At 50.7% G+C, this 15,782-nt stretch overlaps 1 protein-coding gene and 1 long non-coding RNA gene across 5 annotated transcripts; both read left to right on the forward strand.

Moving 5' to 3' along the window:
- Window positions 1-273: 273 nt before the first annotated feature.
- LOC118698527 (uncharacterized) lies at window positions 274-12,076 on the forward strand. Its single transcript, XR_004981900.2, has 3 exons — window positions 274-1,105; window positions 8,700-8,811; window positions 10,141-12,076. It is a non-coding gene; the product is annotated as an uncharacterized LOC118698527 (long non-coding RNA).
- Window positions 1,783-8,692, forward strand: LOC129046825 (uncharacterized). Of its 4 annotated transcripts, XM_054516291.1 has the most exons (3): window positions 1,783-8,288; window positions 8,321-8,382; window positions 8,413-8,692. In XM_054516291.1, exons 1-3 carry the CDS (start codon window positions 7,459-7,461, stop codon window positions 8,436-8,438), a joined length of 918 nt encoding a protein of 305 aa, XP_054372266.1. In that variant the 5' UTR covers window positions 1,783-7,458; the 3' UTR covers window positions 8,439-8,692. The 4 variants fall into 4 exon arrangements, with proteins under 4 accessions (XP_054372266.1, XP_054372265.1, XP_054372264.1 ...); XM_054516290.1 differs by having other exon boundaries at window positions 1,783-8,382; XM_054516289.1 differs by having other exon boundaries at window positions 8,321-8,692.
- Window positions 12,077-15,782: the final 3,706 nt, after the last annotated feature.

A 15,782-nucleotide genomic window follows, 5' to 3' on the forward strand; every position in this document is an offset into this window, starting at 1 on the left:
CCTGGCAGCAGAGGAAGGAGCCAGCCTACTTTGCACAGCTCATTTCTGTCTCAAAGTGTGGACATGAGGAAGGTGGAGAGGGTGGGATGTGACTTCAAGGCAGATGGAAATGCAGAAGAACAGTTGCTTAGCACCTATAAAAGTCAGGCCCACTCCTTCACAAGATCCGTGTGTATTTAGGGATCCACACTTGAATTCTGGCCTCCGAATAACCCAAACCCATGGCAGCTCTTTGGGAATGTGTGCTGATGAAATAAACAATGGTATTAAAAGTCACACGGATCCTGGCAGCCAGCAGGGCTCAAATTTGGTGTTACCCGTGCTTGGGGGCTTTGCTGGCCATTAATGAGTGAGAAAGAGCAGGAAAAGGGGCTGGAGGAGCCCAGCTCTGCAAAAGGATTCCTCAGCCCGTGGGGCAGCAGGGACCAGCAGCAGCTCCAGCCTTTGTCTGAGCAGGAGATGCAAATTAAAGACAGAGAGATGCAGGTTTGAGGCAGAGGTGGACGTTCCACCTGGGCTGTTGCATGTGGTCCTTGGGAAAGGGTCCAGCATCCATTTCTCTGGGGCTGGATCAATGCAGCCAGAAACGAGCAAAGAAAAGGCTGAGAAATGCTCGACAGGATGGATGGATGTGCTCGAAAGCGCTCGGCAGCTGAAAACATTCCTTTCACATCGCTCTCTATTTCGTACTTGATTAGGAAACCGCACCTGATGAAAGGAGCGCGAAATTCACCCTGTTCGATGGCCAGAGAAGGGGAGAAAGGAGCCGAATTCCCGGCTGCTCCCCTGCCTTTGTCTCGGCTCTCTGTGCCGGTGGCCGTGGCTGGCTCGGCTCTCTGTCGGTGACCTGATTCCGCACCGCACGCTCCTCCCAGCTCGGTGAGGCTCCCATGTGATCCATTCTTCCCTCTAAATAAAGTTGACAAATTCGGCTGGGCTCAGATGGTGCTGCCGAGGGGGTGTGCGGCGCTCCAGCCTCGCTGCGGCTGCGGCAGCGCCGGCTCGGGGCCACCGCGGGTCCCGGGGCTCCCTGCCCGGTCCCGGGGCTCCCTGCCCGGGCTGCAGCCGCGCACAGCCCCGCAGCCGGAGGACGTGGCCGGAGCAGGTGAGTGAGCGGCTGCCGCGGCTCCTTTGTGCTGGAGGGACAGAGGGACGGACGGAGGGACGGACGGAGGGAGGGAGGGAGGGAGGGGGCCTCGGGGCGATGCCCAAACAGCCCCAGCCCCGTGCCCTGCCCGGAGGGATGCGGGGATTCCCGGAGCAGCGGCGATCGCCGGGCGCGGGCAGCGCCTGCGGCACAGCCCGGGGATGCTCCGCTGCATCCCGGCCCCACAGCCCGCGGGGACACGGCACGGCTGGCACGGCATGGCACGGCATGGCATTGCACGGCATGGCACGGCTGGCACGGCACGGCTGGCACGGCATGGCATTGCACGGCACGGCACGGCTGGCACGGCTGGCACGGCATGGCACGGCATGGCATTGCACGGCACGGCACGGCTGGCACGGCATGGCATTGCACGGCACGGCTGGCACGGCATGGCACGGCTGGCACGGCACGGCTGGCACGGCTGGCACGGCATGGCACGGCACGGCTGGCACGGCATGGCACGGCACGGCACGGCTGGCACGGCATGGCACAGCATGGCATTGCACGGCACGGCTGGCACCGGCGGGCACGGCATGGCATTGCACGGCACGGCTGGCACGGCATGGCTGGCACCGGCGGGCACGGCATGGCATTGCACGGCACGGCTGGCACGGCATTGCACGGCACGGCATTGCACGGCATGGCAGGCAACGGCGGGCACGGCGGGCACGGCACCGTGATCCCGCGTGCAAGGCTGGCTCTGGTTGGCACGGCACAGCACCGGGCAGCGTGGGACCGGCTGAATGGCACGGCAAGGTACCGGGGCGGGCAGGCACGGCACTGGGCAGCGCAGTACCTGCCTGGCACGGCACTGAGATACCTGCGTGCAAGGCTGGCACGGCTCGGCACGGCGATACCCGGGCTGTGAGGCTGGCACGGCACGGTACCGGTGACTGGCACGGTCCCTGGCAGGCTCCAGGGCTGCCCTGCCCACCCCGCTGCCCCCGGCCCAGCCCAGGCCGCTCGTGGTGCCCACCGGGCTCCTGCTCCTGCCCGGGTGTGCCAGGGGTGCCCCTCCTGCCCCAGGTGTGCCCCTCCTGGGTGGGTGCCCCTCCTGCCCGAGCTCCCCGGGAGCTGCGCCCCTGCTCCCAGGGCTGTGCCGGGCACCTCTGGGCACCCCTGCCCTGCTCTCCATGCCCTCCCTGAGCCTCCCATCCCTCCTCCCGCACCCGAGTGTGCCCCTGCGGGTGCCCGTGCCCTCCCAGCGGGGCAGTGCTGCCACCTCCCAGCATTCCCGAGCCCACATCGGGGCTTTTCCCGGCTGGAATGGGCTTGGCAGCCCAGAGGAGGGGCAGTGCTGGCAGCACGGGATGCTCCGGTCTCCATTCCCTCCTCCAGCTGGGACCATTCCCTGCTCACCAGCTCAGCTCCCCGGGCTGCAGCTGGGCACAGCTGGGAAGCAGCTCCCAAATCCCACAGAAACTGTCCCCAGTCTGTGCTGTGGGAAAAGAAATGTGATTTTATTCCAGAAACGTACAGACAAAGTAGCTGCCTCTAAACTGACACTCATCACTCCCCCTCCCAGCCCCTGCTCCCTCCCACCCTTTAACTTCTTCTTTCCCTGCACAATTTAAAGGTGAAATTCCCTGAGCACTGAATTTATGGCAGTCCCAGACTGGGCCTGTTCATCAAGAGCAGGAGAGTTTTCTTTTGAAAGGAGATGGATGAAAACTGGAATGTTCAAACAATCTCTTGCTCTTTTGCAATATTTTTAAAAAGAAATCTATCCCTGCAGGAGTTTCAGTCAGATTTTAGATCCAAGAGAAAGGCTGCAGTGTCTCAGCTGTAATAGATTTCCTTGCTCCTCGTAGGGCAGGAGAAAATGGGAAAAGAGAGATTAAATAGGGAGGGGGATACAAACCCAGATCTAATTTGTTCATCCCTTCACAATTAGGCCAGAATTAAATCCCTCCTTCACCTGCACACAAAATGAGAATTGAACAAAAAGGCCACTGGTTGGCCCTGGTTGTATTTTATGGGGGTTCTTAGGTTTGGGGTTTTCATTTGAGTTCAGCTCTAAACAGCTTTTAGTTTCCATTTCTCTTCTGACTCAACCATTAATCATCCACCTCTACCTGCACTACTTGTCCTGGCTCCAAAATCCTGGAACTTTGGGGCAAACTGAGCTTAAAAACAGCAAATGGGGAAAAAAACAATCACTGAGCAATTTAAGCTCAGTGCAGGTTTGGGGACTGCTCACCCCAGGGTTTGTGTTTGCACAGAATAACTTCTAAATTATGGACCAAGGGGAAATTCCCAGGCTGCCTCTGTCATCACAGGATGGAGCTGCCCCTGATTTGGGAGGGAAGAGCAGCATAAAAATGAGTCTGAAGCAAATCAGCAGTGAGTGAACCACAGAATATCATTTCAAAGGGACAAAGAATCCCCATTTTGCAGGGAGTGCTCTTGGGCTGCTGATGGAAGCTCCTGTGGCAGGAATGGCTGAGCAGGAAAATCCACCCTCCAAAAGCAGGAATTGTGCTGCTTGGAGAAAAACAACTACAGAGCTTTTAAAAGGAGTGAAGCCTCTTTGGAAGGGAACACCTGGAAGGATCATGCTCAGGGAGCAGCTGGATACAGCACTGTCCTCCAAGCTTAAAAGGGGAAAAACCAGACCCTTTCCTAGAGAAAAATTATTATTATTGTTATTATTATTATCATTATTAATGAAAATAATAAACCCCAGTGTCTCCTCCTCACATGTTTGTGCCAGCTCAGTCCTCACACCTCTGGGAGCATTTCATGGAGATTCAAAGCCACCCTAAAAATGGCATCTGAGCATTCCAGTGCTCAGGATATTAAACTTTCCTCACATTTCCTGGACAAGAAGGTTTAAATATCTGTCCAGGTGCTTTCCAGAGGCTGCTTTAGGGAGGGAATCCATCCAGTGTTCAGTCTGCCCATGGCTGAGGTGCAGTTTGCTCCTGGGAACAGGAACCATTCCAGAGGGATTTGGACTTTGCGCAGAGCAAAGCTGAGATTTGCCAAAGCAGGCAGTGAGAAGGAGGCTGTGATCACACCCTCAAAGCTGCTGCTGTTTATCAAATCACACTTAGGCTAAATTAACACATTAAACTGTCAGTGGTCACCAATAAAATCAGTGGGATGGAGATCAGCTTGAGAGAGAGCCTAAAGCCAGGCACACCTGGGGCTTTAATTAATCTCCACTTCAAGGATTACTGGACTAAAATGAAAACCAGAATTAGCCTCACATGGGTCCTCTGTCAAACAAATGCCAGGAAGGCAGCACCTTACATCCATGGCCCTGCTGAGCACAGCCATAAATTACATTTATGGCCCTGCTGAGCACAGCCCCTGCCCACAGCAGCTCCCAAAAATGGATCCCAAAAGTCTCCAGGGGTGGTTCTGCTCAGGATCCTCCAAGCAGAGGGAAGATGGGATCAGGTTCTGCTGTGAAATTTCCTGGTTTTGTTGTGCACAGAGTTCTCCAAGCCCAGGGAGAATCAGGATCCCACCAGACACTGATCCTTTTATAGGAGCACAACTCTGCCCTGGTTCATGGATCTGGCCAGGGCTGGAATGAGAGATCCCAAAACTCCCAGCCTTTTCCTCTTCTTCAGGAATAACAAAGGCAGAACACCTGAACAGCAATGGAGAGCAGAAATTTCCTCTTCACTGGGGTAAAAGCAGGGCTGGAGTTTTGTGCACTTAATTAAAAGGTTAATTTGCCTGCTCCAGCCTTTCCCTAAGGTGCCACTTCTGGCACTGGGGCAATCCCAAGGGAATTATGCAAATATTGTTCCTAGGGGTGACCACATGGAAAAACCCAACCCAGACCATGGTTCCTGTTAGGAGATTAACTGTACAGAAGAAAGAGGCACAAAGAGGTTTAGTGTGAGGACTTTGCAGGGAAATCTGTGGTGTTGAACACCCACAAACCTGGTGACCCTACAAATACAGTGCCTGGGAGCAGCACACACCCCAAAGGCCACAGAACCCCCCAGGAATTAAACTCAGCAGCACTTTGGAGACTTGAAACCTGCAGATTTCCAAAAGAATGTAGTCATCCCAAATTAAATACATATATATTTATGGGCCTATTTTAAACACTCTCAAAGCCTGGCCTTCTGTTCCTATGAGTTTATAGAAGATGCAGCAAGGCTAAAACATCTCACTGTGCTTTTCCAAGCATTTTCTGCCTTCTCCCATCCCTTCCTCCTCCTCGTCCCCCTCCCACTGCTCCCACTCCCTTTTATCTGAGCACAAGTGCTGGAGTTGATGTCTCCAGCTCAGGGGGAGGAGGAGAAAGGGCCCTTTCCACCCAGGTTGAAGCATGAGGGACACCTTTCATCCCAATGTTTTCACATCAAAAAGATGCAAATGCAGAGAGAGGAGCTGCATTCTTCCCTAATGCAATTAAAATGGAAGAGGCAATTTGAAAGGCTGTGGGGAGATTTACAAGAAAGCTGAAGGCAAAAGGGAAGAAAGCAAGCCTGAAACCATGTTAAAAAATCAATATATATTTAGAGTTACATAAGTGAAGGGAGTAACTCAACAGTGGGAAGAGCACAGTGAGGGGAGGATGAGGAGATGAGACACAAAGACAGAACCCAAGGCTCTCCTGCTGTCAAAGAGATTTTTTCTCTCAGCTCCCAAGGAGGGTTTGTGGTTTCAGGGCACTCACCTTTCCTTTGGAAGCTGCTTTTGTGTTCCTCTGAGAGCAGGGCTGTTCCTTTTCCCCAGGTTTGATGTCCTGATCAGCCCCATCAGGAAGTGTGAGTTATCCTGGGGTCAGGGATGTGCCCTCAGCTGCCCCTGCTCACTGGGATTCCTGCCCTTCATCCCTCCAAGAAACCTGAAATTCCCAGACATTCACTGAACTCAGCCACTCAGACTGAAATCAAAACCAGGCTTCTCCAACTACATAAAAGCCTCAAACCATATCCAGTAAAACTTAAGTCTCCTCTTCCACACGTTATTTGGATTTTAAAATTTATTTCTTTTTAGGAACACAGTGCAAATTGTCATTTCTGTCTTGACTGTAAGACTGATAACATCATTATTGCCATGTCTGGCAAACAGAGGCAAGGTTTGCCCTGATGAAAGGGAGGACTCCCAGGGAAATCAAAAAGCTGTTGATGAACATTCTTATCTCTTTTGAGTAATTCAGTATTTGACAGATGCCAATAACCTGAATTCATCTTGAGACACTGCCTTTTTTTACTGTCATTTCCTTTGTTCCTCTCATACAAATCGCTTCCAACTCTCTCTTACTTTCCACCTTCAAAAACTGTAAAAAACCCTCAAAAATCTATTTCTCTCTGAGGTTCTCCAAGGTCAGACTTGGAGAACAAAGGGAAGACAATGCCTTGTCCTAAGGATATTGCAAATCAAGGAGCAGATTTTGTCTTCCCCATCTTGTACTGAGTTGTACTTTACTTTATAACTTGCTAAAAAAGACAAGGGAACATGAGCCAGGGCAGGAAGGTCCATCCCAAGGCAAGGATGTGCAACATCAAGAGCCTGAGCTTGTGTAAGTCCCTGAGTAAAACAAGATTATTTCATTAAAAACTTTCAAAATGAATTCAACTTTCAGATATTCTAATGTGCTTGCACAAGAAGTTGATTCTAACAAATTTCCAGATTGAAAAAAATCACATTATTTTTGTCAATATTTGAATCTTTCTAATATATTTTAATGGGAATTCAATGTGCCCAGCCCTGAGCTCCTGATTGCAATGTTTGCAGTGCTCAGGCCAAAGCCACTGAAGGCTTATGACTCACACAAAGCCAAGCAAACAATCTCAGCTTTATTTATTCTCTGCTGCTGGAATTCAGCTAAAGCCTGGAACAGGAAGAGGTTTGGGGGATTTTAATGGGAAATGCCTCCTGAGGATGTGCTGCCCCTTGTATTTGTGGGGTTCCCAGATGGAGGAAGGAATGATGAGTCTGACTCCATGTTCTTAGAAGGCTTAATTTATTATTTTATGATATTATATTATATTAAAGAATGCTATACTAAACTATACTAAAGAATAGAGAAAGGATACAGACAGAAGGCCAGAAAATAATAATGAAAAACTCCTGACTCCTTCCAGAGTCCTGACACAGCCTGACTGCGATTGGTCATTGAGTCAAAACAATTCACATGAAATTAATGAAGCAATCACCAGTTGGATAAACAATCTCCAAACACATTCCTCATGTGAGCACAGCACAGGAGAAGCAAATGAGACAAGAATTGTTTTTCTCTGAGCCCTTTCAGCTTCCCAGGAGAAAATCCTGGGCCAAGGGATTTTTCAGAGAATGTGACTGCCCATGGTGCCAGTGGGATTCCAGAGGATGGGATGGGATGGGATGGGATGGGATGGGAGCTGATCCTCCCAAGGCCTGAACCTCACCGAGTTCCTCTGCTCTGGAGAGGAGCCCAGCCCCTCTGCTTCCCTGCCTGTGCAGGAGCAGCTGCCCCAGCCCTGTGCCACCATCCCTGCCATGCCCACGGGAGGAGCCTCTCCCTGGAGCTCCCTGGGCGCTGCTCCTGCCTGTGCACACACCAGCCCAGGCCTCCAGCCATGGATGGCACTGCTGGGGTGTCTCAGCCTTTGCTCTGCACTCTGGGTCCCCAATCCATCCCTGAGCAGCAGCAAGGAGCATTCCTGGCCTCAGGCAGCAGAGGTGGCACTGCTGTGTCACCCACAGGGGCAGAGGTGGCACTGCTGTGTCACCCACAGGAGCAGAGGTGGCACTGCTGTGTCACCCATGGGAGCAGAGGTGGCACTGCTGTCACCCACAGGGGCAGAGGTGGCACTGCTGTGACCCACAGGGGCAGAGGTGGCACTGCTGTGTCACCCACAGGGGCAGAGGTGGCACTGCTGTGTCACCCACGGGAGCAGAGGTGGCACTGCTGTGTCACCCACAGGGGCAGAGGTGGCACTGCTGTGTCACCCACAGGAGCAGAGGTGGCACTGCTGTGTCACCCACAGGGGCAGAGGTGGCATTGCTGTCACCCACAGGGGCAGAGGTGGCACTGCTGTGTCACCCACAGGAGCAGAGGTGGCACTGCTGTGTCACCCACAGGGGCAGAGGTGGCATTGCTGTCACCCACAGGGGCAGAGGTGGCACTGCTGTGTCACCCACAGGGGCAGAGGTGGCATTGCTGTCACCCACAGGGGCAGTGGTGGCACTGCTGTGTCACCCACGGGGGCAGAGGTGGCATTGCTGTCACCCACAGGGGCAGTGGTGGCACTGCTGTGTCACCCACGGGGGCAGAGGTGGCACTGCTGTGACCCACAGGAGCAGAGGTGGCACTGCTGTGACCCCAGCTTAGGTCCCTGTCACTCTGAGGTGACAGCACAGGCAGCAGCAGAGCCCTCAGGGGCTGTTCCCCAGGGATTTGCCACCTTTTCCTTCCCCAGATGCAGCCAAGCCCAAGCAGAGCTTGGCAGCTCTGAGGTTGAGAAGCTTTCCTGGTTTGGTTTGGGATTTCACCTCCTGCACGGGCAGGGCAGGGACAAACCCACCCTGCCCCTCGTGGAGCAGCACAGAGGCAGCTCCATGGTGATTTTGTGTTTTGTTCTCTCCTCCCCAGGAACCCGAGAGCTGTGGGCACAGATGAGATGAGACCCCGGCCAAGGCAAGTGTGACAGAATCAGATTTCCCCTGGTGCTAAGACATTCCCCCCTCTGGACTTCCCTGGCCAGGTGGGCACTTGGCTGCTCCATAAATCAGAGGCCATTTCTCAGCTCCTCAAGTGCTTTTATTGCAGTTCCTTTCTTCAGGCTGCTTGAGAGAGATGTTGAACACACGGGAGCACTGAAATGTTCTCTTGTCACCCTCCTGATGCATGGCTTACCAGCAGTGCCCCTTGCAGACATTCATCAAAGATGGGCCACTGGGTCCCTCCTGTGAAATGAGCTTTCCATCAGCTCTCCCTCAGCAAAATCTGAGTTTTGAACTCCCTTGAAAATCCCCATTTCTGGCTCTGTGAACATATTGTTCCAAACTGGCAGGAACTGTTATTTACATCTTTTAGCACCAACAGAATGCTGAGCTATATAAACAGTGGTTATTACTAATCAGAATGTGCTGTTAATTAGGAAAAGAGACCCTCAGTTCTCTGTGAGCCTGAGTGGGATGAACTTTATTTCTATAAAGAGGATGAACTGCATCCTATCAAACACAGCATCTCCAAACAATGATGCTCCAAGATCTCTGAAACCTAATTTTGGCCTCCAAGCATTTGGGAGGAGGGTGGGGGTGGCTTGGAGCAAGCTGTTGTTTGAAATAAATAGCCCTGAACGTCCTTACAGCTCCTCAGAGGAAAATATCCCGAGGCAAATCCTCCTGTCCCGATTGGAAGCAGGAATCCAGAGCAGAGCAGCCTTGTTCCTCAGGTTTAACTCCAAAATGGGATTTGGATCAGGGAGGGAATGGGGAGGGCAGAGCAGCTTTGGGCTTCAGAGCGGCTCAGATGAGTGAATTTTTTAGGATTTGTCACACTCAGCTCATATCAAAGGCAAATGACTTAAAAGTCTCTGAAATTCCAGCAGAACTGTGGAAGGGTGGGGGGTTAAATTCAGTTTACAGCTCAGTGCCTGTAGGGGAGCTCACCTCTCCACTAATCCGGGTGGTTTTTCACCCAGGACCTTTCTCCAGATCCCAGATTTGCAATCAGTGAGGAAACCTCCTCAATCCCACTATAACTAAAACTCCAGAGGATTTAACCCCAAATTCCAGCCCAGTCCAAGAGCCCAGTCCCCCTCATACATAGAAGAGGGGAAATGAAACCCCTTCATTAATGTGAGAACTCCCATTTGCAGCTGATTTTGTTGCTGTGGGTAATGTACAAAACAGGCCTTTGATTTCCCTCTCTTCTGGGAATATTTTGGCAAAGAAAAGAAATCTTCCACTGAAACAATTCCTCTGATAGAAAGTTACACTTGTTGCAGCACTTGGTTTGCTTTCAGCCCCAGGACAAGCTCTGCCACCACTGGAAAACTGATTGGATTTTCTCCAATTATCTCTTGCAGAAAGCAAGGAATCCCAAACTGGCAGCTGGCTGAGCCTTCCCTGCCCCTTGATGAGGAAAGCAGCACATTCCTGACCCAAATCAGGGATAAAGCTGGGATATAAAGCTGGAATATAAAGCTGGGATATAAAGCTGGGCTAAAGCTGGCCTGTGCTGGAGGCTTTGTGCCCAGGCTGCAGCTCCTGCTCTCCACTGCTGAGCCTCCCCCATGCCTGCAGCACCCAAAGGTGGCTCCTGGATGTGACAGGGCACTCCTAGATCTGCTTCTCCAGCATCCTGAGAACACTCCTGAGTCCCAATGAGGCCCAAGTTGAGGGAGGCTCCTGGAGCTGCCCTTTTGGCCTCAGCAGAGTATGAGAACTTTGCTGCTGTGAACTCCACCGGGGACACGGAGAGCGAGCAGCTGCAGGGCTCCCTCTCGTCCACCATCGCCCTCATCGTCGTGCTGGTCATCATCTTCTCCCTGGTCATGACATCCCTCATCACCTACTGCTTCCACAAGTGGAAACTCAGGGGGAGAAGACTGCAGAAAGCACAAGAGGAGTATCAGAGAGACCAAGAAAAGAGCATTTGCCAAAGCACACCTGGACTTGTTTCATAAAAAGAGAAAACCAGGATCCGCCATGAAGGACTCTTGAATTACCTGAAAATGAAAATCATGAGAGAACTGCAAATTTGGAATTTCCAAGCAAATACATCCTTGTTTTATCTCATTTCTAAGAGTTGTTAGCAGTTTGGAGATTTCCTACAGCTTTATTATACATATATATATATATATTTATACATTTAGTCTCATTTGTGCAAAGTAAAACCAATGCAATGATGTATTTTTAATCTCTTCTGTCATTTTAATCCTCACTGGGCAAACTGGCAGTGCCTGTGAGGGTGGGCAGGCCCTGGCACAGGTGCCCAGAGCAGCTGGGGCTGCCCCTGGATCCCTGGCAGTGCCCAAGGCCAGGCTGGAGCAGCCTGGGACAGTGGGAGGTGTCCCTGCCATGGCAGGACTGGAATGGGATGGGTTTTTAGTTCCATTCCAACCTTAACCACGATTTTCTGTACATTTTTTCACGATTTCCAGTATTTCAAATATTCCAAATTTCACCCTGTTGCTCTCACTGCTCTGGGGTGCCCCAGGAGCTCAGCTGCTCCAGCCCAGGGGGGCTGAGCTGTGCTGCTCCCAGCAGGGCTGGAGGTGTTGCAGTGAGAGCTCCCAGCTGGGGCTGCCAGGCTGCTCCCCCAGAGCTGCTCCCGGGCCCAGAGGGACATTTCAGGGCTTCCTTCACACCAGGGCTGTGCTGAGAGCTGCTCCTGGCATTCCCACCAGTGGATGAAGGACATCCAGTGTTAATGGAACTCAAATTCCTAAGGGAAGAGACAGCCTAAACCCCTTTTTTTAATTAGCCATCAAATCCTTTTTAAACCACCCATACCACGGAGTGTTTCTATTTCCATAGCCTGTCCTGTGATGTCACAGAGAAATGACAGATTTCTTGTGAGTAGCACATCTAAGTAATCTTTTCTAGCCAAGTGATGGATGTAATATTAATAAGTGTCATTGTTTTATAAAGTAGAAACCATGTGAAGTTGCCACCAGCCCCCTGCTCCAGTCTCCAGCTTGCTTGCAATTACCAGTACTGCTGTATGTATTTTTAAACAAGCTATAATACTGTGATGATGCTGTAAACTTACCTCTGTAGGAAAAAATGTTCTATTTCAAAATGTCAGGATGAAGGATGTAAATGTTCTGAAAGTGCTATCAACAACAACAACAACAAAAAAAAGAATTTTCACAGAATATTCTAAAGGATTCTGTTACATGCTACAAATCTATTTTACAAGGGTATTTATGGATCATACAGCCTAGTCTGTGAGAACAGGACTATTTTATTACAGAATAAATAAATGAATAAATAAGCAGTGAATATCCATGCCCAGAAGCTGGAAAATGTTTGGGGTTTTTTTAAGTACCTTGATCAATTCTTTAGGTAATCTGGAAAATGGAGGATCCTGACAGAAGGAATCCACTCCCCCTCATCTCCCATCCACATCCTGGTGTTGTCAGTGCTGCCAAAGATCTTCAAAATCAGTTGTGGAGGAAAAAAAAAAGGACAAAAAGTTGCATGAAACCAATGCAAATGTGGTGTTGATAAGATTAATATCAATGGATAGGATTAATATCAATGGATAGGATTGATATCTGTGGATAGGATTGATATCAGTGGATAGGATTGATATCTGTGGATAGGATTGATATCTGTGGATAGGATTGATATCTGTGGATAGGATTGATATCTGTGGATAGGATTGATATCTGTGGATAGGATTGATACCTGTGGATAGGATTGATATCTGTGGATAGGATTGATATCTGTGGATAGGATTGATATCAGTGGATAGGATTAATATCAGTGGATAGGATTGATATCTGTGGATAGGATTGATACCTGTGGATAGGATTGATATCTGTTTTGCCATCATTTAAAGGCAGAGCAGGCAGGAAAGCAGCCCTGGGGCAGGCAGGGCTGATCTGCACACACCCAGTGGCTCCCTCAGGGGCACAATCAAAAGTCACTCTCTGAAAATCACATCCAGTGGTAATAAAATCACAGCTTGAGGAATGCAAGGAGATTGGAAAATGCTTGAAGAATGCAGAGCTGGGAGCACTGCAGCCCTTGCTGGAGGATATGTGGATGGTTTGAACTGCTCTCAGCTCAGGATTTACTGAGAGCTGGGGCAGCCCCAGCTCCCAGGGGAACACCAGCCCTTGTCCTTGGTGCCAGCAGCTGGAAATCTCTGTCAAGTTCCCAATAAGAATAAATGAGTTCAGCTCCTTTTCTTGGAACCTCATCAAACTGGCTGTGGTAAAAAACAGAATTAAAAAACCACCCAAGTGTCACCACACCCCAACCCTGTGAGGGAAATTTCTGAGGAGGCACTGAGGGACCCCAGGGGAGCCTGGAGCATTGCAGATATTCCTGTAACTGCAGAGAAATGTTCAGGATTAAGGGAAGGAGGCCACAAAGGTGCTCTGAGGGCTGGAGCCCCTCTGCCCTGAGGAACAGCTGAGCTTTGGGGTGTTCAGCTGGAGAAGGGAAGGCCCCAGGAACGTTCCTGTACCTGAAGGGGGTCACAGGAAAGGTGGGGCACAGCTCTGAGCAGGCCCTGGGCCCTCAGGACAGGGGAGGATGGGTTTTCCTGCAGGAGGGCTGCTTTACACCAGATACAAGAAGGTTTTTCCATTGAGGGTGGGCAGGCCCTGTCATAAAATTCCCAGAGAAGTTGTGGCTGCCTCTGGATTCCTGAAAGTGTCCAGGTCTGATCACCCTGGAATAGTGGGAGGTGTAAGGTGGCCTTTGGGGGTTAGGTGGCCTTTGGAAGGGCTCTTCCAACTCAAACTCTTCTCTGATCCTACACTGGACCAGTGGGGCCACAAAGGATTTCCTCAGTAGCTGGAAATCCAAATTCAAATATCCCAGAATTGTGGTTTGGAAAGGACCTTAAAGCTCATCCAGTGCCACCCCTGCCATGGGCACGGGCACCTTCCACCAGAACAGGTCCTTTGGGAATGCTCAGCTTTGTTGCCAGCTCATACCCAGGGAGTGAATGCCACTAAAACTTCATCCCCACCCAGAGCTGGGCATTCTCACTCAGCCTGCTGGGACTGAGCTGGAAGATTTTCTAGAGGTACAAATTCCCAGAGCAGGAGAGATGGCTGGAAAGGAGACAAGGAATGAGGGAGCCTGGAGTGCAGGGTGGTTTTTAGAAAGCTAGAGCAAATGAAAGGGGAAGTTACAGTGCTGCAGTCCATGGGGAATTGATTTTAATGATAATGTGAGGAATGCAAGCTTCTCCAAAGGGTCAGTTACACAATCCAACACCCCAGAAGTGGATATCAGCATACACAGAGCATGAAACAACTGAGATGGGAGAAACCTTCCCTGTGAGCACAGGGCTCAGAGCAATGAACCCCACCACATCAGCAATCATCCAGAAGATTAAATCATCCAGCTCTGGGTGCCATGAAAGCCACAAAGGCAAAGCTGCAGAGCACTTTGAAGAGGCAGATTGATTTGTTTCACAGCTGCTTTGCCCAAGCAATCCCTCCTGAGCCACCCTGCTCCTTTTATGCCCCAGCAAGCACAAACCAGGCCACAGATGAGCCAATATTCCTTGACCAGAGTTTTGAGGTTTCTTTGGATCAAAAGAAAAATCTCCTGCTGGAGGGAGGAGATCCTGGAAGGGGAAAAAGGAAGATCCATCACCCACCCTCATTCCCACATCCTCCCTGGCAGAGTTCTGGATCTCCAGCCTCAAAAAGTGCAGGATTAGAAAATAAATTATTTAGGAGATCAGATCATTCATTCCATTGCATATCTCTAAGAGCTGCTAAAGAAAACACTCAGATCTCAGAGTCATTGCTGATAAAAGAATGAAACAACTGTAGTGAGCAGCAGGAAAATGCATCCAACAGCCATCAGCAAAATCTGCTTTGATTTTCCTGAGGAGTTACCTGAGTTCTGTTTGTAACATTTATGCAAACAAACAAGAGCTGTGCAGGCACTGTGTGTGAGCAGGCTGCTGTTCCACAGACAAATACTGTCAGACTCATAACCCAAATAACTCAAAGCTCAGCATTCACAGAAAGGCTGACAGCAGCTGCAAAGAAATTTCAGTAGCTCTAGAAAGCTTCTATGTTCTGAGAACAGAAATATCAACATGTGCATGGAAGTCACTCTTTGTGGGTCTGCTGAAATTCTGTGCTACAAAATGACATTTTCAAAGGATTCAGTTCCTGATCACCTCCTGTACACCTGACCGCCCTCCCAAGGCTCCACCTGAAATTCTGGGAGCCTCTCCCAGTGGCTGCAGAGACTTCCAGAGGCTCAGAGAACCAGGGAGTGCAGAGCAAAACAAGGAACAGAGGGGGGGCATCCAGGAAGAGATTGGAAGGCAGGAGATGGAAGGGATTTAAACATTTCCAAGGATCCCAGAGCAACAGGAAGGAACAAGCAGAGTTCATTCATTATCCAGGTGCCCTGCAGGGCCAATTGAAAAGGGAATGCTTTTGGGGGAGTATTTTTGATGGACTATTAAAGCTGTTTGCAAGGACAGGCAGCACTGAGGAACTCAGGGCTGGGCTGGGCTCCCACCTGGGCTTGACCTACTCAGGATCCATCCCAGGGAAATCACTCTGAGCAGGTTTTTAAGCAGCAGAAGGCAGAACTTTGCTAACACTTATGTTTATATCCCAGCATTTCCCTCCAGGTTTTCCATGGTTTGTGGGAAGTGAGAACAAGAGGCTAAACAGCCCTCAAGGACTCTGACCAACAATCCAGAGCACAGGGAGGGAAACAACCCCATGAAGTACAAATCCCAGGGCAGCAGTGAGGGCTCTTGTCCCAAAATGGGGGAAGAAAATCCAACAGGGGGATTAAACTCCCTCTGCTTTGGCACAAAACACAGTGTGGGTTCACAGATAGGGATATCCCTCCAGGATTTCCACAGGGAATGCAGAGAAATAGGAAATGGGAGGCTGAGGAGAGTCAGGCCATGGCTGGAGCAGGGGCTGAGCCCCTGCTTTGGTCCCAAAGGGCTGCAGAGGTGCCCACAGAGCAGCACCAGGCTTTGGGGGCCACGCTGAGC

The sequence above is a fragment of the Molothrus ater genome, chromosome 14 (genome assembly GCF_012460135.2).
Source record: "Molothrus ater isolate BHLD 08-10-18 breed brown headed cowbird chromosome 14, BPBGC_Mater_1.1, whole genome shotgun sequence".
Lineage (NCBI taxonomy): Eukaryota > Metazoa > Chordata > Aves > Passeriformes > Icteridae > Molothrus > Molothrus ater.

Bases quoted from the DNA above. Each gene is read 5' to 3' on its own strand.
- LOC129046825 (XM_054516289.1), top strand. From the start codon at position 7,459: ATGGGATGGGATGGGATGGGATGGGAGCTGATCCTCCCAAGGCCTGAA. The intron at 8,289-8,320 runs GTGGCACTGCTG...ACGGGGGCAGAG, and splicing joins TGTCACCCACAGGGGCAGTG to GTGGCATTGCTGTCACCCAC.